This window comes from Leptopilina heterotoma, unplaced genomic scaffold (assembly GCF_015476425.1).
Source record: "Leptopilina heterotoma isolate Lh14 unplaced genomic scaffold, ASM1547642v1 Lhet_121, whole genome shotgun sequence".
Classification (NCBI taxonomy): domain Eukaryota; kingdom Metazoa; phylum Arthropoda; class Insecta; order Hymenoptera; family Figitidae; genus Leptopilina; species Leptopilina heterotoma.
Window position 1 is genome coordinate 1,191,521 of NW_025110839.1, and position 27,470 is coordinate 1,218,990.

A 27,470-nucleotide genomic window follows, 5' to 3' on the forward strand; every position below is an offset into this window, starting at 1 on the left:
ATTTTAATAAAATATTTAAGAATAATTGCATTTTTCGAGGAATTCATTTAAAATTGTATATTAAAAATAATTGAAATTCTGCGATGAGTTTTATTGTTTATGAAATTAATTGAATTTACTAATAATAGAATTATATTATTAACGAAAATAATTGAATCCGCATGTAAAAATGTTATTATTTATGAAAATAATGGAATTATTGTGAAAAAATTGGTATATAATTGAATTTGGGACGCATGATTATTCCCCAAATGTCATTTTTCCGAAATGTCATTTTACCGAACTGCACTTTTGCGAATAGTTATTTTTGCGAAAATCCATTTTTGCGAAATGTCATTTTTACGAATAGTCAGTTTTGCAAAAAGCCATTTTTGCGAATAGTAATTTTTGCGAAAAGTCATTTTTACGAATTTTCATTTTTGCGAATTGTAATTTTTGCGAATCGCCATTTTTACGAATTGTCACTTTTGCGAATCGACATTTTTACGAATCGCCATTTTTACGAATTGTCACTTATGCGAATCGACATTTTTACGAAATGTCATTTTTGCGAATAGCCATTTTTGCGAAAAGTAATTTTTACGAATTGTCGTTTTTGCGAATTGTCATTTTTGCGAAATTTCATTTTTGAGAAATGTCATTTATGCGAATTGTTACTTTTGCGAATCGCCATTTTTACGAATTGTCACTTTTCCGAAAAGTAATTTTTGCGAATTGTCATTTTTGCGAAAAATACAATAGTAAACTTGTAGTATATATAGATTCACTATTGTATTTTTCGCAAAAATGTCAATTCGCAAAAATGACTTTTCGGAAAAGTGACAATTCGTAAAAATGGCGATTCGCAAAAGTGACAATTCGCATAAATGACATTTCTCAAAAATGAAATTTCGCAAAAATGACAATTCGCAAAAACGACAATTCGTAAAAATTACTTTTCGCAAAAATGGCTATTCGCAAAAATGACATTTCGTAAAAATGTCGATTCGCAAAAGTGACAATTCGTAAAAATGTCGATTCGTAAAAATGTCGATTCGCAAAAGTGACAATTCGTAAAAATGGCGATTCGCAAAAAAGACAATTCGCAAAAATGAAAATTCGTAAAAATGACTTTTCGCAAAAATTACTATTCGCAAAAATGGCTTTTCGCAAAAATGACAATTTGTAAAAATGACATTTCGCAAAAATGGCTTTTCGCAAAAATGACTATTCGCAAAAGTGCAGTTCGGTAAAATGACATTTCGGAAAAATGACATTTGGGGAATAATCATGCGTCCCATTGAATTTTTGTGAAATTTAATTATTTCTGAGCATAATTAAATGTTTCCGTAGAATTTTATAAAAAAATTGTTTAATAATATTGAATTCTTTTGGAAAATTTATTAATATCAGTTGATACTGAAAATTGTTGAATTGAGGAAAATTTTTGAAAATAATTGAAATTTTACCAAGAGTTTCATTAAAATTTTTGAAATTAATTGAATTTCGAAAATGAATTTTATTAGGTATTAATAAAGATAATTGAAATTTTTTAAATTACTGAACATAATTGAATTTCTTCAATCATTTCGAACTTCCCAAAAATTCAATTTCAAATCAATTCTTATTAGAAAGTTTTACGAAAATTCAATTATTTTAATAAAAAAATAAATAATTTATTGAATAATAATAATTAAATTCTAATAAACAAATTATATCAAAATCTGTAAAACTTATTGAATTCTTTAGAAGAATTTGAATAAAATTTTCAAGAATAATTGCATTTTTAGAGGAATTCATTTAGAATTATTGTATTAAAAATAATTGAATGTCTGCAAACAATATTATAAAAATGTTTTCTAATAGGTAATTGATTTCTTTTGGGAAATTTTTTATTAAAATAGCAGTAATAGATATTAAGAATCATTGAATTTCGAAAACTTTTTGAAAATAATTGAATCGGTTGAAAAAATTTTATAACAATTTGTTGAATTGTGTCTAAACGAAGACTATTTGAAGAGTTTAATTTCTGAGTTGAATGCAAAAAACAAAACTTGTTTATCTTTAATAATCGCTTAAAAGATACAAGCAATTAAACAATTTTCATCAATTATATCTTGTAAATAATAAATAAACAATTGTTTTTGGCTGAAAAAGTAGATTTTCTGAAACTTTATACGAATAAATGTAATATTATCAAGTTTCAAAAGTAATTCGATGAGGCTGCTACAAAAACATTTAAAATTCATCTGGAATCGCAACCATATATTAAATATGTATTCAAATGAATTTATAAATTCACAAAGTGGTTTATAATTGTCAGAAAATCCCAGAGGCGATTGCGATTTCCTTGAGAAACACACAATTTGCAGAAGGTAATGATGATGATGATGAATCTCTTTAAACGAATATAAATCGATTGTATATATAAAGAAACTTTTTGAGACATGCAAATGGAATTTCTATAGATCTACAAAATTGTTTTAGACAACAAGGGAACAAATTGAGGAAATCTAAACAATAATCTCAAGGAATTATTTTGTGTCTAAAAAAACATCACATACCGGAGGCGGTCTTTGAGGAATTTCAATATAAATTGCCGGTGGAACGGAATAACTTTCCATTGAAGAATAACTCTCTTTATGTTGCATTTTCAAGGCCAGAAAAAATCCTCTTTCGAAAAAATATTATTTCTCAATATATTTAATCCTCTTTTTTTTGTTTTGTTTCTTGAGAGAGTTAATTTTAATTGTGACGCGCTTTCAAGAAATCTATGAAGTAAACGAATTATAAATTATGTTTGTTTTACATTTCTCTAAATTAAAAATTCGTTTTTAATTCCGTAAATAACAAAATCAGATTTTATTCAGGGTTGCCACAAAAAATTAATTTTGGTTTTCCCTGATTTTCAGACAAAAATTTAACTTTTTCCCTAAGCCTTAAGAATATTCTGATTGTCTCTAAAAATTATTAGATACTCAAAAAAATGTTCTATTACATTTATTTATAAATTTCCTTAATTGAAAAATTATACAAAAACACCAATAACTTCTTTTTTAAATAAATAATTATTATTTTTTGATTAGAATTAAGATTTTCAAAAAATTTAAATTTAAATTTTTTAAAGATCAATAACTTTTAAGAATATTATTATAAAACATGAAGATATTGAGCACTCCAAGTCTTCGACTCGGAGTGATCGCTATTTTCATGTTTTGTAATAATTTAAATTTCCATAAAATTTTTCAAAAAATTTTTGTAAGTAATACAATTTTTTTACATCACTTCAATTATTTAAAAAAAAATAATAAAATTCGTAGTAAGAATTCAATTACTATCATGAATAATAAAATTTTTCGTAGAATTTTTAATAAAATAATAATAAAATTTTTCACAGGAATTCAATTATTTTTAAAAAATTAATTAAATTCGTTGCAAAAGTTCAATTATTTTTACAGATAATAAAATTTTTCACAGGAATTCAATTATTTTTAAAAAATTAATAAAATTCGTTCCAAGAATTCAATTATTTTTACAGATAATAAAATTTTTCACATGAATTCAATTATTTTAAAAAAATTAATTAAATTCGTTGCAAAAGTTCAATTATTTTTACAGATAATAAAATTTTCCACAGGAATTCAATTATTTTTAAAAAATTAATAAAATTCGTTGCAGAAATTCAATTATTTTTACAGATAATAACATTTTTCACAGGAATTCAATTATTTTTAAAAAATTAATAAAATTCTAAGCAAGAATTCAATTATTTTCAAAAATAATAAAATTCTTAGCAGGATTTCAAATATTTTTAAAAAGTTAATAAAATTCGTTGCAAGAATTCAATTATTTTTACAGATCAGAGAGAAACTTACAGATAATAAAATTTTCCACAGGAACTCAATTATTTTTAAAAAGTTAATAAAATTCTAAGCAAGAATTCAATTATTTTCAGAATTAATAAAATTCTTAGCAGAATTTCAATTATTTTCAATACGATTTCAAGTAAATTTCTTAAAAAATTTCATTATTTTTAAAATCTTTATTAAAATTCTTCGAAAGAAATCAATTATAAATTTTCAAAAATTTTGATAAATTCTTCGCAACTCAATTATTTAAAAAAATTTAATAAAATTCTATGCAAAAATTAATTTATTTTTATAAATAATAAAATTTTTCTGAGGAATTCAATTATTTAAAAAAAATGTAATATAATTCGTTGCAAGACTTCAATAATATTTTCCTAAATAATAAAATTCCTCACAGGATTTCAATTATTTTTAATACAATTTAAAGTAAGTTTTTCGAAAAACATAATTAATATCAAAAATTTTATTAAAATTCTTCGAAAGAAATAAATGAACAATTATTACTTATTTTCAATAATTTTTGTAAAAGTTTCTAGAGAATTTTCAAATCCATTTGTTTACAATTCAATTTTACGAAATTTTGATTCTTTAGACATTCACCAACTAAATATGTATTTAGAAATTTGAAACAATGTCAAACAAAAATTCAAATAAACTTTTTCAAAATACAATTATTTCTAAAAAATTCGTGCTATAATACTTTTAATATTCAATTATTATCTAAAATTTTAACTGAAATTCATTTTCAAAACAATTTTTATTAGAAAATTCTATAAGAATTTAATAATTTAAATACAAAAATAAAAAATTATTGAATAAATAAATGTTTATATTTATGAATTCTCATAAAGAATTTTATAAACAAATTTTTAAATAATTGAATTTTTTCAACGAATTCATTAAAAATTGTATTAAAAATAATTTATTGAAATCCTGAGAAGAATTTTATTATTAATGAAAATAATTAAATTTTTGCAACGAATTTTATTAAAATTATTTTAATTCATTGAATTTATTTTTAAAAAAAATTTGTTTTTTTTTAGAAATTTCTTTAAAGTTGTACAAAAAATATTTGGATTTTCATAAACAAATCTTTTTTAAATAATTGAATTATTTTGACGAATTTTAATACAAACTTTAAAAATAATTTTATTTTTCGAGCAACTCGATTTAAATTGGATTAAAAATAATTGAAATAATTCTACGATGAGTTTTATTATTTATGAAATTAATTGAATTCTCTATAAACAATTTTATAATTTATGAAAATAATTTTTTGCCAAGAATTTTATTAAAATTTTTGAAATAATTGAATTTTGGAGAATAATTTTATTATTATTAAAGATAATTGGAATTTTGACGAGAATTTAAAAAAATTTTTGAAAATAATTTAATTTCTCCAAACATTTGTAACTTCTCTAAAATACAATTTTTTTTAGTGTTTTTAAATAAAATTCTTCTATAAATTCTTGATTTTTAATAATTAATTAAATATATATATATATATTAAAAAATTAAATAAAACTAATTATAAATTCTGCAAATTAAATTTTTTCCAGTACTTTAATAAAAATCCCTGACTTTTCCCTGAATTCCCTGACCTTTGACAACTCTGTTATTGAATATTTTCGATGTAACGAAGACTTGACAATCAATAAATTTGTAATAGTAATTATTGCTCTTTTTTATTTTTACTCCAAAAATTATAAACATAATCTAAAATTTCTTGCTTCATCACAATTGGAAAATATTATAAAATCCTAAAAAAGGTGAAAATTTTCCTTTTTTCTGACTACACGGAAAAAAAATTTTATCTGGAACAGCGATAATTTTCACTAAAATAGCGAAAGTCTTAATTAAAAAATATCAAAAATTTGACTAATCTAGTGAAATTTGTAGCTGTTTCGGGTGAATATTTGTTTCCGTGTACGAATTAAAATTATCTTTCTTTAAAAATAAAAAGTGATCAATTTTCTATATATTGTTTTGTAACTTTTTCTCTCTATAATTAGCAATTAGAATGAACTCTCTCTCTCTCTTCAAAAATAAACACAAATAAGAATTAAATAATAACAAATAATAATAAAGCCAATAATAGTTAAATTCTATTTTCTCTCATCTGCTGTTGGCATTATTCCAAATCTAAATGAGAATGAAATAATTTTTCCCAGACACGTTTTGTTTTGTAAAAAAGAATTCGAGGTGAGATGTTAAATTTACATTTGAAAAACACAAAAATAAGAAATTAATGATATTCGTTGAAGTTACTTTTATGGAGATTTTTTAGAGAAAAAAACAAACATAATGTACTAGGGATAAAATAAGATTATAAGGTTTCCGGAATCGATAAATATTATGTATAATTATATATTATATAGTTATTCATTTTTTTCAGTGTGTAATTTTTCTCTCTCTGTTTTCACGTCACCCACGTGTGCAAAATGCAACAAATGATTATTATTATTAACGGACACCACGTGCATAACTATTCGGCCTTGAATCGGATCAAACAGCCACTGTGGAAAAGTGACGAGAAATCAGATTAATTTGAAAGAATTTCAGGCTTCGCACTCGGTATTGTAATAAATAGAAAAAATAGGAGCGAAAAATGGCTTTAAGACTAAAAAGAAGTAATAACCATCGAAAAATTAAATTTCAAAATATTTCATTCATCTTGAATTTCTTTGTTTGCCTCAAAAATTTTTAAATCACCACGAATTTTAATAGAAAACGATAAGTTTTTTCTATACTTTTGACAAATTGAATTTTACAGAATATGAAATTTAATAATTAATTTATAATTTTAATTAATTTTAATTTTAATTTTAATTTTAATTTTAGATTAATTTCAATAATCTAATTCTTGAAGAACAATCAAAACATTAATGCATATAAATTATTAATTTAGCAAATAATTTTACTTAAAAATTCCAAAAATCATTCAATTTTTTTAGAGCTGCGTTTAAAATTTTCATAAATAAATTTCAAAAGGGTTTCAAATTGATATTTGCGAATAGTTTTAATTAAAATTTTTTTGAATTTATTGAATAATTTTCGAATATATATAAATATATTAAATTAAAAAAAATTTTTAATGAATTGAAATTTCGTAGAATTGAATTGTAAACAATATTTCAAAATTACTTTAGGTGAACTTTCTTTTTTTGTAAGAATAACATTGAATTCTAAAAGAATTTTCTCAAAAATTATTTAAAATAATTTATTTAAAAGTACACTAAAGAAAAATTAATTTAATTCAAATAACCGATTACTTGACTGTTATCAATTAAATATTTACTTGAAACAAATAATTTTTATTTGAATTAACTAAATGGTATTTGAACCAATAATTTCAGTATATTTGAAGAAAATACCATTTAATTGACTCAAATAAAAAAAAATTGATTCAAGTAAATATTTAATTGATAATAGTCAAGTAATCGGTTTTTATTTGATTCAAATAAATTTTTTATAGTGTATTTTAGTAAAAAATTCTAGAAAATAATAAATTGAATTGAAATCTTAAAAATAATTTTGGAAAAGTAGCAATTTTTATTAATCACTGAATTTCAAAAGGTTTGAAATTTGAAAATTTGAATGTCTATGGGAAAATAATAATAATGTTTATAAGTAATTTTACAATTAAAGATATTTATAAATAAAGGTAGGCATTACAAACATTTTTTTTTATATCTAATGATTTTTATATTATTTTTGAAAGTAGGTAGAAATTGAAATTCTTTAAAATGGAAAATTTACTTTAAATTTTGTCAAAATTTCCAAATTGTTCAATTTTACAAAAAACAAAATTTTTCAGAATTTCTAAATTAAATTATTTAAAAATTCAATAATTTTTGTTCGATAAATATTTCAATACCAACTTATTTATTTTTCGACAGAAATGAAAAATAAAATTTTTAATAATATTTCAATGTGAAACCTTTTGAAATTTAATTATTTCCAAAAATTACAAATATTATTCTTTCAAAATTCAAATATTTTCTAGAATTTTTAAATAAATTTATTCGAAACTTTAATAATTTTTTAAAATAAGTATTTAAGTAAATAATTTAATCGAATTTTATCAATTAACATTATAAAAACTTGAAACTTTCTGGAATTTAATAAATTTTTAAATGATTTTTTTCTCTACAATTTCAAAAATAATTCTAAAATTAGTGCAAAAAGCAGATTTTAAAGAAAATTTTTAATGCAATATTACATTTTCGTAGATATTTGAATTTTCAGAAAAATGTAATTAAAAATGTAATATTGACTTATAAGAAATTGGAATGAAAATTACCTACTATTTTAAAAAATATTTTTCAAATAATTATTTTAAAGCTAATTTTAATTAACTTTCATTTTCAAATTTTTATTTCTAGAATTTTCTTTAAAATTTTGGAGAATTCAATTATTTTCAAAATTTTTTCTCTAAATTTTTAAAATATTACCAACAAAAGAATTCTTGAAATCAGTTTTTTAAAAATATTTCAAAAATATTTTACAATAAGTTTTTTAAAACAATTGAATTTTTAAGGAAGAATTTTTTGATATTAATAATTGTTTATTTTTAAAAAGAAAAAAAAAATGCAACTTTATCGTAGTGTAAAGTTTCAGAAAAAGAAAAAAAAAGAAAGATAAAAAGTAGCTTTTAGTGGTACAAGAGTAAAAAAAATATCCAAATGGTAGCAAATCGTAAACAAACTAATAAATAGATTTTAGTAGATGAGTGCAAAGCCTGGAATCTAATAACGCGATATTTTTGAAGAAAAAAAATGGAATTTATAAAAGTAAACTAGAACCTAGGTTCTATTTGAGAAAAATATACAATTTTATTTTTACTCAAAATGCAACGACAGCAAACAGTTATATGAATAGAATTTTGAATATATATTTTGAAAACGAGACGGACGAATGAAAGTGTCGAGAGAGCAGTGGAAAGTAAATCAAGTTCACGTACGAATGTTCCAAACAAATTAATTTTAATCCTGGATTACGAAAGATTATTCCAAAAGAGAAAAATTTTCCTTACCGGATATTTATTTACATTTATCAAGAAAATTGACAAGATAATTAAAAATAATTAAAAATAAATAATTTAATTAAAAATACTGAAGTATTATATTATTATATATTAATAATATTATCGAAATATGTAAAATATGATACTGTATAATTACCAGGCTTCGTACTCGATAATTAATTTTAAAAAAGTAGCAAAAAGTAGTTTAAAGACAGAAAAAGTAGTAAAAAAAGTAGTAAAAAAAGTAGTTATCGAAAAATTAAACTTGACTCAATTTTTTTTAATTTCTTAATTTCATTCAAAAATAGAATAATTTTTTAAAATAAAAATATATAAATAGCTACATATTTATTTTGTCAACAGGAATTAAAATATTTCCAATGATTTCAATGTTACGCAATTTTGAAATTTAACTACTTCTAAAAATTACAAAAGTAATTCTTTCAAAATTCAATCATTTTTTTCTTGAAATTTAAAAATAAAATTATTCAAAACTTTAATCATTTTATTTTATTCAATTCTAAATCAATTCTTATTAGAAACTTTTACGAGAATTCAATTATTTAAATACAAAAATAAATAATTTATTGAATAATTGAATATTTATTAAATTGGAATTCTCATAAAGAACTTTATCAACATTTTTTAAAGTAATTGAATTTTTGGCACCAAACTATAATAAAGTTTTAAAAATAATTGCATTCTTAACAAGATTTAAAAAAAAAATTTTATAAAGAAATTATTTTTTTCAAAAAATTGTATGAAAATTGTGTTTTAAACAATTGAATTTCTTTGAAAATTGTATATTATTTATGAAAATATAGGGTAAGTGTGCCAATTATGGCGCGGTTCTGGTTTAGCCGTCTTTGAAATAGAAAATTCAAAAATTATAATGAAAGAAGTAAATTTATGGCTTATTAAACTAAAAGCCCGTGTCATATAGATAATAAAACTTTTATAAAAACTTTATAAAAATGAATTATTTAAACAAAATTAAAGCAATAAGAATTAGGATTAAAAACGTCAATTATGGCGCGGTTGAGTCAATTTCGGCGCGCCAATTACGGCGGGGAAAATAACGTGTATTTAGAGGTTGTGTTGCGCGCCATAACTGGAGCACGCACATTCAATGAAAATGTGCCAATTATGGCGGGGCACAATTTTTGTACTTAAATAATTAAACCAATAATAGTTCAAATGTGTTTTTTTTCGTACAATTATATCGAGTAAGGTCGAAAAGAACTTTTTCTATCATTTTCAAATAACTATATTATTCTAAAATAGTAAATAATTCTATTTTTTACAAAGTCGCCATAATTGGAGCACCCGCCACAATTGACACACTTACCCTATTAATTTTTTCAAAAAAATTTATTAAAATTATATTGAAAACAATTCAATTATTATAAAGAATTTTAAAAATATTATTAAATTCTTTAAATAAATTTTATTAAAATTTTTAAGAATAGTTGCATTTTTCGCGGAATTTATTTAAAATAATTGTGTTAAAAATAATTGAAATCCTGCGATGATTTTTAATATTTGTAAAAATAATTGAATTCTTGCAACGATTATTATTAAATTTTTTAAAAATAATTAAATTCCTGAGAAGAATTTTATTAATTATAAAAATAATTGAATTCTTGCGAAGAATTTTATAAAAATCTATTTAAATAATTGATTTTTTTCGAAAAATATTAGGACAATTCTGTTTTAAATAATTGAATTCCTGTGAAAATTTTTTTTATTAAAAAAAAATTGAATGTTTGCGAAGAATTTTATAAACATTTTTTTAAAATTATTCAATTTTTTTGGGAAATTTCTTATTAAAATAGTAGATATTAAAAATCATTGACAGGGTGGTCACAAATTTCAGTTTATCAATTTCCCTGACATTTTCCTGACAATTTACTGACGTTAAAATTATTTTCCCTTACAAAATTCTTTTTACGGGAAAATATGAAAGTTTACAAAAAACGAGTAAAATTTATGAATTTTAATAATTTTTAAAAATTACAATTTAAACCCTTCCTGAATTCAATTATTTTCTACAATTTGCAAATAAACTTCATCTCTAAATCAATTATTTAAAATAATTTTCAGAAAGTTCTTCCATAATTCAACTATTTAAATACAGAAACTCAATTTTTTATAATAATTGTAGATGTCCATGTTTTTTTTCTTAAGTTATTAAGGTATCATATTTTCAAAAAAATATAATAAAGAAATTCTTACAATTAATTTTTTAAAAATATTTGAAAATTATTTTCGAAAGATAATAGTTTTTTAATTATTTATGAAAAATTTCCAAACAATTAAAATTTTCTAAAATCTTTTAAAAATAATTGAATTTTTGAAAAATATAAATAAAAATAATCAAATTTTTGAAATATGCGACCATGATTTCACAGAAATTTTAATAAGTCTAAAAAAGTACATTTTTATAAATTTATATTTACTTTCTTCGAAGGTAATTGAATCTTAAAAAATTTACGATAAAACAATTCTAAGAATTAGTTTTTAAAAATATTTTAATGTAATTTTTAAAAAATAATTTAACTTCTTAACAGAATTTCGGTATAATTTAAAAAAAAACTAATTAAAATCTTGAGGAATTTTAATTACAAATTTTGAACATAATTTTTTGTTTCAAAATGTTAAAAATAATTCTAAAAAATTGTAATGTTATTATTTTTTTGTATGTATTTTTGAATTTTCGGAAATATATAATTAAAAATATTGAAAATAATTGATTTTAAAAAATTAGAAGATAATTTTCATTAATTTTCATTTTTAAATTTGAGCAATTCCACGCCAAGTGATCATAAGAATTTTCGATGATTTTAGCAATATTAAAAATACTTTCAGAATTTGTTCCTTCTTATACATGGAATAAAAGTGTATAAAAGTTTTTTTTAAATTTTCAAAATTTTTTGAGTTACCTCTTACTCAAAATTTTGGTCGGTTTTTCAAAAAATGCACATAACTTTTTTTCTTGTTAACCGATTAAGATAATTTTTTTTGGAAAATACTCATAATAAAAAGTACTTTAAAGAAAAAAAATAAAATTTAATAAAAAATTTTTTTTTGCCCGAAAAAAATTTAAAAAAATTTTTTGAATTCAAATTTTGAAAAAAATATATCTTCGATTTGAAAATTTTTTTTTGGTAAATATTGTCAATTAAGTAAAGAATACTTCTTGTAAATTTAATTATGGGACAAAAATAACTTTACGAGAAAAAAAATAAAGTGTGCAGCGCGGCGTGCCGGGACTTGTGCATGTATTCACTTATGGCCGCGCAAGTTTCGTTTCAAATCACACTATAGGTCACAATTCTTTAACAAAACGCTTTTTCTTTTTTTCTAAATCTTCGTAATTAAATTCTCTATGGATCTCTTGAGCCTTATTTTTGAATTTTTGTTTTTAAACATTTTTTAAATAACAGTAAGTATTAAAAAAATCATAAAATCGTAAAATATATTTTTTTTAGTTTTATTGATTAAGAAAATTATTTAAAAAACCTATTAAAATAATGTTTGATTGATAAAGAATAAATTAATTAAACACTTTTTAATTAATTAATTGTTGTTATTTTTTATAAACTGTATACTTAGGCCTAGAAATTACTAGTTTCTTCTCAATTGTACAATTTTTCATAAGTAATATATCTACTGATGATAAAAAAACAATTATTTATTAAAACATTGTTTAAACAATTAATTGTTGCTATTTTTTCATAAACTATTTATACTTAGGGTAAGAAATTTATATTTGTTTCTTATGTACTTTTTTCATTTTTTCATAAGTTTCATTTGGGTTAGAAATTTCTAATTTTTTCTAAACAATTAATTGAAAAATTGAAAATTATAAACTGTTTAAACAAGGGTTAAATAATAAATTTTTATTATTATAATAATATTATATATAATATTATATTATATAATATTATTTTGAGTAAGAGGTAACTCAAAAAATTTTGAAAATTTTAAAAAAACTTTTATACACTTTTATTCCATGTATAAAAAGGAAGAAATTCTGAAAGTATTTTTAATATTGCTAAAATCATCGAAAATTCTTATGATCACTTGGCGTGGAATTGCTCATTTACATTTAAAGATTTTTCTTTAAAATTTTTAATTAAATTATTTTCAAAATTTTGAATTAAAACTATTTAAAATTTGATTTTCAAAAATTGTAACAAAATACTTAAAAAAAATTTATTATTTTCAATTCTATTTTACAAAATTTCAATTATTTAAATTTAAAACGATTTTTATTATAGATTTATTTGAAAAATTTAATTATCTTAAGGGCATTTGAACCTTGATGACGTTACAGATTGTGCAAAGCATGTGTGACGTCATCAAGGTTCAAATGCCCTTAAAAAATGATTCAAGAATAATTTTTGAAAGATTTGTTTATAGTTATTTTTCGCAGTATAAAAATAAAAATACGTTGCATTTTATACTAAAAAAATGTGGTAGTTTGTTGCAATATTTGGAAAAAAGTCGAAAAAGTCGCAATTTTTTAAAATAAATCGAAAAAAGTCTCAATTTTCTCAATTTCCCTAATAGAAAATTTTTTCCCTGGCATTTCCCTGACTTTACTGACAAAAATGTTGTTTTCCTGAAATTTCCCTGATTTTACTGACACGTGGCCACCCTGATAGATTGAATTACGATAAATTTGTGAAAATAATTAAATCGTTGCAAAGAATTTTATTAAAATTTTTAGAATTTTTTCCAAATTTTTTTTCATTTTTTTAAAAATTTTATTAAAATTTTTTAAAATAATTTTTTTTATTTCAACTGTTAACAAATTTAAAGTATAGTGTAAATTCTCAAACATGGAAAAAAGTAGCTTTTAGTGTAACAATTAAAAAAGTATCCAAATAGTAGCAAATCGTAAACAGTCTAATAAATAGATTTTAGTAGATGAGCTCATGCAGAAATTGAGATTGGAATTTTATGGGGTCCTAGCCAGAATTCCCTATCTGTAGTGGGGAACTGATTAGAGAAAATCGTTAGAACCCAACTACTTTCATAACGGTCGGCAGATGGGGTATAGACTAGAATATCTAGTCGGGAACTAGTATTAAAACTAGCTGTGTGTTGATAGGGCCCCGACTAGAATTTTCTAGTTGACTTTTAAAAATTATTATTTTTCAACTTAACCTATTTATAATTAAATTCTTCATTCATATTAACATTATTAATGAATGTTGTACACGAAAAACCTGAAACTTGAGTTGAAAAATCTCGTGCCCATGGGGGATCGAACCTTGGACCTTGGGGACTCCAGTCGGATACACATACCTCCCGGCCGTGATAGCTTGGAAGCACCTCCGCTTAAATAACATCCCGTGCAGCAATTCACCATTTGCCCCTATCTCTAGTAGGGCTCTCGCTAGATTCTAACTAGAATCTCTAGTCTAGAAAAACTAGTCGGGTTCCAATCAAATTCTAGTTAAATAATTTTTACCAGCATTATTTTTTAAAAAATTTTGCATACTATTTAATTATTTCATTTTTTAACATATTTGAAACCCAATTTTTAATATTGTAGAACATTCTTACATAAAATTCCAATAAAACAATTTTATTAAATAAAAATCTTTTATTTAATAAGTAAATTAAAAGAATAAGACACAAATAAATATTAATTATGTGAGTATAATTAATTTTTATTACCTAAATATTGTAATATTATCCGTAAAAATAATTATTTAAAAATATATGTAAGTGCAATTATACTTTAAAATGTTTTTGACAATTCATAAAAATATTTATTTATAGAAAGACAATTTATGTATATTACTTGTACACTAGTTTGTCGCTAGTTGGAAATCAATAAGGTCCTAGTGAGTTTTTCTAGTCTGAATTATCTAATAATTTCAATTAATAATAATTCTTTATAATCTAATAATAATTTAAATTAAAAAATTATAAAGTTATTAAATTATTTAAATTATTAAAATAATAAATAATAATATCAATTAATAATAATTCTTTATAAAACAAAATTAGTAATAATAATTCTTTAACTAGAATTTGATTGGAAACCGATTAGTTTTTGTAGACTAGAGATTCTAGTCAGAATCTAGCGAGGTTCTAGACAGATTTTTCTAGAGTAGATTTTCTAGGATGGTTCTAATCAGAATCCAACATTTGGTAGGGACAAGTAGGGAAATTTCTACATGGGAGTGCGAAGCCTGAATTACTGAAAAGAAAAATTAGGAATGAAAAGAAAAAAATGTTGTTTGTTCTCTCATATTAAAAAAAAAGTTTTCGAATTTTATTTTGCGGAAAAGAAAAAAGTCACTAGAATAGAATTTTAACGAAAAGAACTAAGTGTCTCTCTCAAAAAAAAAGAAATAAAATTACGAGGAAAAAACAACCAATCATGAACGAAGATTTAAAAATAACTTTTGTTGGCGAGAAACGACTTTGTCCTGTGTGAAATTTATTGACTGGCGGATCGATTGTCAGAAATCTGGAGCAAGTACCTGACAAAAGAAACCACGTGGGTCTGGTTAAGAATTGAAGAAAAGTCACTATTTACTTGATTGATGATGTAACAACAACAGTAAACTTCCTCTAATCAAACAAAATAACAGTAGCAAGACCTTCGAGTTTAATTTCCCCTTTTTTTCGAACGATGAGTCAATAAACGTGGGGGGAAAATATTTTTTCCTTTCTTTGTTTTTAAATTTTCGCGTAAAGAGACGAGATGCCTGAACTGCAGGCTTAGCGGCCGAGACGATTAGAACTGGGCCGTCCTCCTGTAGCCCTGCGCTCTTCGACCCGCTAAAATCATCGCGGTTGTTACGTCAACCTGGTTTCTTGTTGGCCCTCCACCTAACGCTTTTGCACTAGTTGACATTCTTAGATATAATAATATATCTCCAACGTGCTCTTGGACTGCTTTTTATACCTACAGATATATATATGCTTTTCTCAAACATACACATCTGTACAATCTACGTACATAATAAAAGCTTCAAGAACCTGGCTCGCTGTATACACCGAAAACAAATTTTCCTCACTTTTTGGCGTGGCGAATTGTTTGTTTGTTTGTTTGCTTTTTTTTAATTCAAGAGAAACGTTTTTAATTGCAACCCAATTTGCGGTAGAAAATGTGACGAGAGATTGCGATGATGATAACAACTTGTGTTAGTATAATGATGATGATAACTCCTAGTTTGTTAATCTGAAAATTAATTAGAATGTTAGTCAATATCATTCAAGAAAATTAAACGGATTAAATATAGAATTAAATGAATTATGGGTCATTTGGGGTTAAATGTAAACAGTTGATGTTTGAGATTAATTTCAGGATTTAAAATTAAGGGCTAGTTTCACCAATATCGATTAAAAGTTAATCAATGATTAAATCCTCAATCAATCAATCAATCAATCATTAAAATCGTTAAAATGGCTTTAAACATTGATTAACTTTTAATTGAGGTTGGTGGAATTAGCCCCAAGATGAAAATATATTTTAACCTAAGATCATCTGTAAGAGATTTTGAATATTGCCAATATTTTATTTTGACAATTGGCAATTCCGTACTCCAAGTTATGTATCTCTCTCAAAATTTCCCTGTTTTAGTATTTTTACTCGTATTTGTATAAAAATAAACTCAAACCTAAATTTATAATTATTCCTAAAACTCATGCTGTAACAGGGTTGAAACAAAAATTGAATTTTGTTTTTCCCTGATTTCCAGAAAAAATTTTGTCATTTTCCCTGACGCTAAAGAATATTCTGATTCACTCTAAAAATTATTAGATACTCAAAAAAATGTTCTATTACATTAATTAACGAATTTCTTTAAATGTAAACTTATTCGAAAACATCAATAACTTAATTTCTAAATAAATATTTAACCATCAATAATTGAACCGCCGCGCCGGATCGTAGGGCATATAGCCAATGTAATTCAAATGGGCTGTATGCCCTTCTACGATCCGGCGGTTCAATTTTCCGTAGGAATTAAAATTTTCAAAAATTTCAAATTCAAACCTTTTGAAACTCAATAACTTAAAAAAATATTATTATCAAAAGATGAAAAATATTTTTTAAAATTTGTAACTAAAATATTCTTCTTTAAATCAATTGTTTTTAATAATTTTTGAAAAAGTTCTTTAATATAATTTTCAAACCAATTTGTTTACAATTCAATTTTACGAAATTTCGATTATTTGGAAATTCGTCAATTAAATATATATTAGAAAATAAAAACTTTAAATAATTTTAAACAAAAATTTAAATAAACTTTTTCAAAAAAATTAATTCATACATAATTGTTATTTATATGAAGAATTCAGACATTCAAACATTTTAATTTGAAACCTTTTCAAAATTCAATTATATTTCTATAAAAATTTAGGCCGCCATGTTTTTAATATTCAATTATTGTCTAAAATTTTAACAAAAATTTATTTTTAAATCAATTTTCATTAGAAAATTCTACGAGAATTCAATTATTTAAATAAATGCAAAAATATATAATTAATTGAATAATTGAATATTTCTTAAAATTGAATTTTTATAAAGAATCTTATAAAAACTTATCGCAGGATATCAATTATTTTTAATACAATTTTAAATTAATTCCTCGAAAAATAATTTCCAAAAGATTTCAATTATATTAAAAAGAAATTTTTATAAAATTCTTTAAAAACATTCAATTATTTTCAAAAATAATAAAATTTTCACAGAAATTCAATTATTTAAAACACAATTTTCAATTCTGCGCAAGAATTCAATTATTTTTAAAAATTTTGATAAGATTCGTTACAAGAATTCAATTATGTATTTTAATAAATAAAAAAACTTATCAAAGAATGTCCACTATTTTTAATACAATTTTAAATGAATTCCTCGAAAAATGATTTCTATATTTTTATGGAAATTCAATTTTAAATCAATTCATTCCTCATAGAAAGTTCTACGTGAATTCAATTATTTAAATATATAAATGAATAATTTATTGGATATTTCTTAAAATTGAATTTTTATAAAGAATTTTATCAAAATTGTTTTGAAATTAAATTCGTTCAAAAAGATGTTAATAAAATTTCCAAAATTTAAAAAAAATTGAAATAAAATAAAATAATTAATTTCCCTGTGAAAAATTTATTATTTAAATGAAAATAATTTGAATTCTTGTGACAATTTTTATTAAATTTTTTTTTATAATTGAATTCTTTTGAGAAATTTTAAGAAATTGTAGATATTGAGAATAAGTATATTAAATTCTAATAAACAAATTAAATCAACATCTCCAAAAATAATTGAATTCTTTAGAACAATTTAAATAAAATCATTAAGAATAATTGCATTTTTTGAGGAAATAATTTAAAATTTTATTAAAAATAATTTAAATTCTGCAAAAAAGTTTTATTATCCTATGTAAATAATTGAAAAGAATTTCATAAAAATAATTGAATTATTGCAAAGAACTTTTAAAAAAATTTTTAAATAATTGAATTCTTAATCAGAATTTTATAAAAGTTTTTTAAAATTGACTTTTTCGAAAATTTTTATGAAAATTGTGTTTTTAATAATTGAATTCCCTATGGGAATTTTATTATTTATGAAAATAATTGAATTTTAGAGATGAATTTTATAATTAATAAAATAATTTTGAATGGAAAATTAAAAATAATTGAAATTGATAATTGAAATTTTGAAGAGAATTTTTTGATCTAATTTTTTAACACAATTGAATTTTTGCGACGAATTTTATTACTTTTGAAAATAATTGAATTTCTACAATCATTTCTAACTTCTCCAAAATGCAAGTTTTTTAAAAGTGTTTTTAACTAAAATTCTTCTATAAATCCATTATTTATAATAAAACTAGATAAATATATTATATTAAAAAATTTAACTAATTTCAGAAGAATTTTAATTATTAAAATCTTTCAAAATTCAAGTTCTTTAAAATATAAGATTAATGAAAAATAGCTACAAAAATTTATATTGAAGTATTTTTTAAAAAAGTAATTCAAACATTTTTTCAAATTATAATATTTTAAAAAATTCAATTATTTTTCAAATGTTCAATTAAATATTTTTTTCGAAAATTGAAATATCTATACATAAAATAACTACAAACATTCATAATATTGATTAGTTTTTAAAATTTTTTTAAATTATTTTGAAAATTTCAATTATTTTCTAACATTTTTACAAAATTTCAATTATAACCCAGAAAATAATTGATCTTTGGAGAAGCTATTGTTGCAGTTTATAAACAATTTGATTTCAGAAGGCTTCGAATTAAAATTATTTGAATATTTAAATTGTTAGGTATTTGATAAAAATAAATATTTATTTTAAAATAAAATTATTAAACTTCTGAATAAGTTGAATTAAAAATTGTAGAAAATAAGTGAAGAGTCAAGGAAATAGAAAGTTAGAATTTTTTTTTGACAAGTTAATAAAATAAACTACTTTTCGACTTTTAAAATTAATCGAAAATTAATTAATTAAAAATTAACGACTTGAAATAGACTAAAACGATTTTTTTTTGCTCCGAGGCCTGTGAAAATAAACGAAACTAAAATCTGCAATTCAAACTAAAATTATCTGGTAGCTTATAGTTTTTTAAAAATTTGTTAAACACTTACAAGATAATTAATACATAATCTGATGAAAAATAGTGTCGATAGTCACGAAATTGATACTGGTACTTTTTCCCTCTTTTTTTCTCTAAAAAGAAAAAAAAATTCCAAACTTTATGAGCTCATATTGTGCGAAGATATCGATGAAAAATCGACTGAATAACTAGCGATAAACGATATAAAACACGTTAATAGCGTGGGACTGGAGATTATCCGAGCAACCTACATTTTATAAAAGAATTGGATATCATAAGACTTCCGAGCAATTAATATGCATCAGTGTTTGATTGCGCGCACACACACACACACACACAAAGAAGACAGGCAATTCCACATGATGTCATAGGACATCCATTCACGGTATTGAAGTTTCTTAATTGGCTCAACCAGTATTCTCATATTTTTATCTCCGTCGAATATAATAATTTCAATATACAGTGTCAATTTTTCCGAAAATAAAAAGAGAATGTAGATTTTTATCTTAAAAAGCATAACGTGCATTTTATTCATTTCGATCTCTCAATTTCTTCTTTCCTTCCATTTTTTTCTTCAAATATTCAATATTATCTAGAAAATGTCTTTTATTTGCGAAATTTCATTATAAATTACTCTCGAATTTGTCCCATAACAGGGTTGCCATAAAAAATTAATTTTCTTTTTCCCTGATTGCCTGGCAAAATTTTCACTTTTTCCCTGATCCTAAAGAGTATTCTGATTCACTCTGAAAATGATTATTTGATACTCAAAAATATGTTTTACTACATTTATTTACGAATTTCCTTAATTTATTGTAAAATTATTCGAAAACAGCAATAATTTGAATTTTCCCAGAATTTTTCACGAAACAATTATAACAATAATAAATTATAATAATAATTTCTTTTTTTAATAAATAATCTAATCATTATTATTATTATTCCATGGGAATTAAAATTTTCAAAAAATTTAAAATTCAAACCTTAATGAAATTAAACAACTTGTAAAAAACTATTACAAAATACAAAGATATCAATAATATAAATTTCCATAAAAATTTTTAAAGGAAAATTAAATTATTTATAAATACTTTAATAAAATCCTTCGCAAGAATTCAATTATTTTTATAAACAATAAAATTCTTCACAGGATTTCAATTATTAAAAAAAAATTGTAATAAAAATTCGTTGTAGGAATTCAATTTTATAAATATTAAAAATCTTAACAGGATTTTAATTATATTTAAATTTTAAATAAATTTCTCGAAAAATATAATTATTTTCAAAAATTTTTTGCAAGAATTCAATTACCTTTCACGAATAATGTTTTTCGCTGAAATTCAAATATTTGCAAAATCTACTATTTTAATAAAAATTCTCAAAAGAATTCAATTTTTTTTAAAAAATATAAAATAAAATTCGTTGCAACAATTCAATTTTATTTTCATAAATAATAAAATTCTTCACAGGACTTCAATTATTTAAAAGAAATGTAATAAAATTCGTTGCAAGAATTCAATTTATTTAAAAGAAATGTAAAAAATTCGTTGAATGAATTGAATTATTTTCATAAATAATACAATTCTTTACAGGATTTAAATTATTTTTAAAAAAATGTAATAAAATTTAGTTGCAAGAATCCAATTATTCTCCTAAATAATAAAATTCTTCACATGGTTTCTATTATTTTTAATACAATTTTAAGTTAATTCCTCGGAAAATATAATTATTTTCAAAAATATTATTAAAATTCTTCAAAAGAATTCAACTATCAATATTATTGTTAATAATTTTTTAATAAATTCCTTGAGAATTTTCAAATAGATTTGTTTACAATTCAATTTTACGTAATTTCGATTATTCGGAAATTCTTCAATTCAATATATTTAGAAAATAAAAACTTGAAATAATTTCAACAAAAATTCAATTAAACTTTTTCAAAAAAATTAATTCTACAAAATTCTGAGTTAAAAGTATGAAAAATTCAAATTTTCAGACATTAATTTGAAATCTTTTCAAAATACGATTATTTCTAGAAATTCATGCTATAATGCCTGTAATATTCAATTATTATCTTAAATTTTAACTGAAATTCATTTTTAAATCAATTTTTATCAGAAAATTCTACGAGAATTCAATAATTATACATAATTTTATTAACAAATTTTTAAATAATTAAATTCTTTCGACGAATTTTAAAAACATTTTTAAGAATAATTACATTTTTCGAGGAATTCAATTAAAATTGTATTAAAAATAATTGAAATTATGCAATGAGTTTTATTAGTTTTGAAAATAATTGAATTCTTGTCATGAATATTGTTATTTATGAAAATAATTTACTTCCTCCGAATGATTTTATTATTTCTGAAAATATTTAATTCCCTGAAAAAGAATTTTAAAATTTATGAAAATAATTCAATTACTGCGCGAAGACTTGAATGCCAAATTTTAAAACATTTGATTTTTTCGAAAAAATTTATGCAAATTCTATTTTAAATAATTGAATTCCTGTGAAATTTTTACTTTTTCGGAAAAGAATTTAATGTTCGTGTAGAATATTATCAAAATATTTGTAATAGAAAATAGAATAATAATAGAATAATATTGAAAATCATTTAATTAAGAAAAAATTTTTGAAAATAATTGAAATTTTGCCATGATAATTTTATTAAAATATTTGAAAATAATAATTGAATTTCATTACTTTTGAAAATAATTGAATTTTATTAAAATTCCTGAAAATAATTGAATTTTGTCGAAGAATTTTGCTATTCATTTGTAAAGGTAATTGAAATGTTGATAATTTTTTTTTAGATTTTTCGAAAATAATTGAATTTCTGCGAAGAATTTTATTAATTTTAAAAATAATTGAATTCTTGTGATGAATATTGTTATTTATGAAAATAATTGAATTTTATAAAAATTTCTGAACATAATTGAATTTCGGCAAAGAATTTTGCTATTTATAAAAATAATTAAAATGTTGTCGAGAATTTTTTTTGAAATTTTTGAAAATAATCGTATTTCTGGAAAAAATATTAATATTTATTAAGAAAGTTGAATTCTTTCAAAGAATTGCGTTAAATTTTTAAAATTGAAACTAATTTCAACAAAATTGAAATTCAAATTTTTCAAAAATATACTTTTATTAAATGTTTTATAAGTAATAACTTTATGACAGTTCATCAATAGAATTAAGTTTTTTTAAAGAAATTATTGTCAGAGATAGAAAAAATCGAAGGTTTTTTTAGAATTCGTGGTAATTTCATAGTTTATGAGGCAAACAAAAGGATACAAAAATTCAAAATTTTCTTATATAAATTCTAAACGTTAAATTTTTTCCAGTACTTTTAATAAAAATCCTTGACTTTTCCCTGATGAATTCTATTTTTCCTGACCTGTGGCAACCCTGGAAATTTAATTTTAGATTACTCTCGAATTGGTCCCATAAATAATTTGATAAAAAATAGTCATATAACGAAGTAAATATTAGTTTGTAATTTCAGATTAGTTTAATTTTTAATTTATAATTTTTAAAGAAAGAAAACTCTTCTAATAACCAATACAGACGTTCTTTTTCGAATTTAGAATAATATTGATTGAAAATACAGATACATATTTGCTATTTAATTAAAAACCTTTTCATTTAAGTTCTAAAATCTAAAATCTAAAATCATTCGTCTGCTAAATACTTTGTATATTATTAGATAAAAATTATAGAGTTTATTTGTTTTGAATCCTTGATTCATACAAAAGAGTATCAATTTAAATACACATACACACACACACAACTCAATTTTTTTTTCTTCCGAGAATTGAAACTAATTTTTCAACCTAACCTCTCAACAGTCGAAAAAGAGCATAAATGGCAAAAATCCATATCGCATCGTCGCGTATCGCGTACTAAATTCAATAATCAGCAAATTGTGTCGATTCATTTTGAAGCTATTACAAGAGCGTTTTCATTCTCAAATGTTGAGATTGTAATTATTCTTTTTCCACTTTTCTTTCTATTTTCTTCTTTTTCTTACTTTATACATTTAAATACTAACGTATTTTTGCGATTCTCCACTTGAATTATCCAAAAAGGCACAACAGACAAAAGTAAAATAACTAAATATCAAATTGTTGTAACAAAATACATCTTACGGTAAAATCGCGAACTAAACATCAAAAACAGTCGGTAATGTCCCGAATCTAATTTTCCCATTTTTCGAAATTTAAAAAAAGAAATTTAAACTAAGAATAACTGTTTGTGAGTTTTTTAAAAAAAGAATCTGAAAATAATATCGAAATAAGATAGAATTTAAATTTAAGAGAAATTGAATTGGAAATTAGAAACTAATTAGAAAAAAAATTAAAAATGTATACAAAACGGAAAAAATATGGTTATTGTTTAAAAAAGTTAAAAGAGTTGCGGGAAGAGTTATTTTTACGGTTTTTAAAAGTTAATGGAAACTTACATCCAGGTGGTAAACCTTTTTTGACAGTGATCCTGTAGGGTTGATAAGAGGCGCCGGGTTCGAGTTTTCCGTACATAGTGCGATCCATGTTTCTCATCAACTGAACTAAATTCGCGTGTACACAATAATTATATAAACGAAGAAAACTCACGCACAAATGGAATTTAATAAAGCAAGACTGGAAATTGCGCTCTTGGAATTTAACACTGACTTCTTCAATAATAATTGAGGTCTCAACCTCGGTCTCAACTCCACTTTGAAAAATAGTATCAATTTAAATACACATACACACACACAACTCAATTTTTTTTTCTTCCGAGAATTGAAACTAATTTTTCAACCTAACCTCTCAACAGTCGAAAAAGAGCATAAATGGCAAAAATCCATATCCCATCGTCGCGTATCGCGTACTAAATTCAATTAATCAGCAAATTGCGTCGATTAGTCAATTAACACATTTTTCTTTTTCGTTTGAAAATGAAATAAGAGGAAATAAAAGAAATTTAACACACGCGAATGACGCGAATTTACACCGCAATCGGACGAAACGGAATTGACATTTATTTTCTCCGCTTGGAAATGATCAAAGTGAAAATGTGTAGGAAGTGGAAAAACGAGAAAAATCGAGACGTGTGGGTCAGTTGCGGTTATATTTGCTTGAATATCGCAATTGTGCCCAGTAGGTCGGATGATTGTATCATCATCGTGTGTGCATGGTGTCGTCGTCGTCGTTGTCGTCGTCGTCGGAACACGTGGTGACGATGATGACGAAGAGAGACTAAGAACTGTTCTTTGGTGCAGCCTCAACAGAAGACACCGACAACTAAAAATACGAGAATATCATCCTATATCCGATTCAGTCGACACACGACATTTCTCATTTGCTTTATACATATGTATACGCATAGAGAAGAAAGAGAAAGAGACAGAGCAGAGAATAGAAGAAGAGCATTCGCCTCGACGATCTTGTTTTGTGATATTTGATATCCGGATCCGGATCAGTGAACTCTGACGTCGTGGGTAAGAAAATCCCGCCAAAATCAGAAAAACTAATTCGCATACAGTGAAAAATAGTCCATAGTCAAATTAGAGTTGAGAAAAACATTGAAAACTCGGGGGTTTTCGGGGTCGCTGATCACGAATATGATGACAGTTTTTCAAATTTCAAAATGGCAGATCCAATATGGCGGCCGAATTTTTAAAAATTGACTAGATTTTCTTGAAACTTGTCGCACTCGGGGGGTTTTGGGGTCACTGATTTCGAATCTGTTGTCAGTTTTTTAAAGTTTAAAATAGTAGATTTAATATGACGAATAAATTTTTAAAAATTGCTCGGATTCGCTTAAAACATTTGTCTTATCTTACTTAAAATATGCGTTCACTGTATATTTTAAAACTATATTACAAAAATTTGTTTATTGCTAATAACTTTTAAATAAAAGCCCATCAGCGGCTAAAAAAAAATACGAAATAAAAATTTGGAAAGGGACACTTGAGAGGACCACTCCTTGTAAAATAATTCTTCTTTAAATCAATTATTTTTAATAATTTCTAAAAAAAAGTTCTTTGAGAATTTTCAAATCCATTTGTTTACAATTCAATTTGACAAAATTTCGATTATTCGCAAATTCTTCAATTAAATATTAGGCATATTAGAAAATAAAAACTTCAAAAAATTTTTTAAAAAATTGAAAAATTAATTTTACAGAATTGTCCCTTAAAAGTATGAAAAACTCAAATTTTCAACGATTTTCATTTAAAACCTTTTCAAAATTCAATTATTTTTAAAAATTCACAATGCTTTTAATATTCAATTATTCATCTTTAAATCAATTTTTATTAGAAAATTCTAAAAGAATTAAATTATTTAAACACAAAAATAAATAATTTATTGGATGATTGAATGTTACTTAATTTTTATAATTCTCATAAAATAAAGTATCAACAAATTTTTAAGTAATTGAATTTCTGTGACGAATTTTAATAAAATTTATAAAAATAATTACATATTTTTTGAGGAATTCGATTAAAATTGTATTAAAAATAATTAAAATTCTCCTATTGAGTTTTGTTATTTATGAAAATAATTAAATTACGAAAAGAATTTTATTAGATATATATGAAAATAATTGAATTTCTGCAAAATTTTTTTATTATTTATGAAAATAATGGAATTTATTATTGAAAAGATATTTATAAATAAAAAATTTGTAAATAATTGAATTCCTGTGAAATTTTTATTATTTATGAAAATAATTAAATGCTTGCGTAGAATTTTATCAATTTTTTTGGAAAATTTTCATAAAATTGTAGGTATTGAAAATCATTAAATTTATGAAAATTTTTAAAAATAATTGAAATTTTGCCAAGAATTTTATTATTTTTATAAAAATAATTGAAATCTTGCAACGAGTTTTATTAGATTTCTTTTAAATAATTGAATTTTTGCGAAGAATTTTATTATCTGTAAATAATAATTGAATTCTTGCGCAGAATTGTATTAAAAATAATTGGATTTTTATAAAATTTTTTGAAAGTAATTGAATTTCTCTAAAGAATTTTATTATTTATGAAAATAATTGAATTCTTGCAACGAATTTTATCAAATATTTTTTAAATAATTGAATTTTTGCGAAGAATTTTATCAAAATTTTTGAAAATTCATAATTGATTTCTTTCAAAGAATTTTAATAAAATTTTCAAAAATAATTACATTTTTCATTAAAGTCACTTAAAATATTGTATCAAAATTAATTTAAATCCTGTGAAGAATTTTATTATTTATGAAAATAATTGAATTCTTGCAACGAATTTTACTAATTTTTTTTAAATAATTAAATTCTTGCGTGGAATTGTATTAAAAATTATTGAATTGTTATTTATTTATGAAATCCCTGTAACAAATTTTATTATTCATGAAAATAATTGAATTATTGCAAAGAAATTTATAAAAAATTTGTAAATAATTGAATTCCTGAGAGAATTTTTATTATTTATGAAAATAATTAAATGTTTGCGTAGAATTTTATCAATTTTTTTTAAATAATTGAATTTTTTTGGAAAATTTTCATAAAATTGTAGATAATAAAAATCATTAAATTCATAAAAATTTTTGAAAATAATTGAATTCTTGCGTAGAATTGTATTAAAAATTATTGATTTGTTATTTATTTATTTAATCCCTGTAAAAAATTTTATTATTCATGAAAAAATAATTGAATTATTGCAAAGAAATTTATTATAAAAAATTTGTAAATAATTGAATTCCTGTAAAATTTTTATTATTTATGAAAATAATTGAATGTTTCCAAAGAATTTTATAACAATTTTGTTTAAATAATTCAATTCTTTTGGAAAATTGTTTATTAAAATAGTAGATAATTGGAAATAATTGAATCGTTTGAACGAAATATTAAAATTCATCGAAAGAATTTAATTATTTAAAAATTTGTTGATAAAATTCTTTTTGAAAATTCCATTTTAACAAACATTCAATTATTCAAAAAATTATTTGTTTTTT

The 27,470-nt window shown here is 22.0% G+C and overlaps 1 protein-coding gene across 5 annotated transcripts in view; it reads right to left on the minus strand.

The window, feature by feature from the left end:
- Nucleotides 1-27,470, minus strand: part of LOC122511029 (leupaxin) — a 53,163-nt gene that overhangs the window by 23,636 nt on the left and 2,057 nt on the right. The window contains exon 2 of one of the 5 annotated variants that reach the window (XM_043626045.1): nt 15,863-16,084. The exons of 2 other annotated variants lie outside the window; for them this stretch is intronic. Coding sequence is in view for 2 of the 3 variants with exons in the window: in XM_043626036.1 (XP_043481971.1) it covers nt 23,951-24,047 (97 nt within the window). In the remaining variant the exon portion in view is untranslated. Of the gene's footprint in view, nt 1-2,543; nt 2,646-15,862; nt 16,085-23,950; nt 24,193-27,470 lie in introns of those variants that run through there. 2 more of the 5 variants (XM_043626036.1, XM_043626027.1) reach the window with 2 other exon arrangements.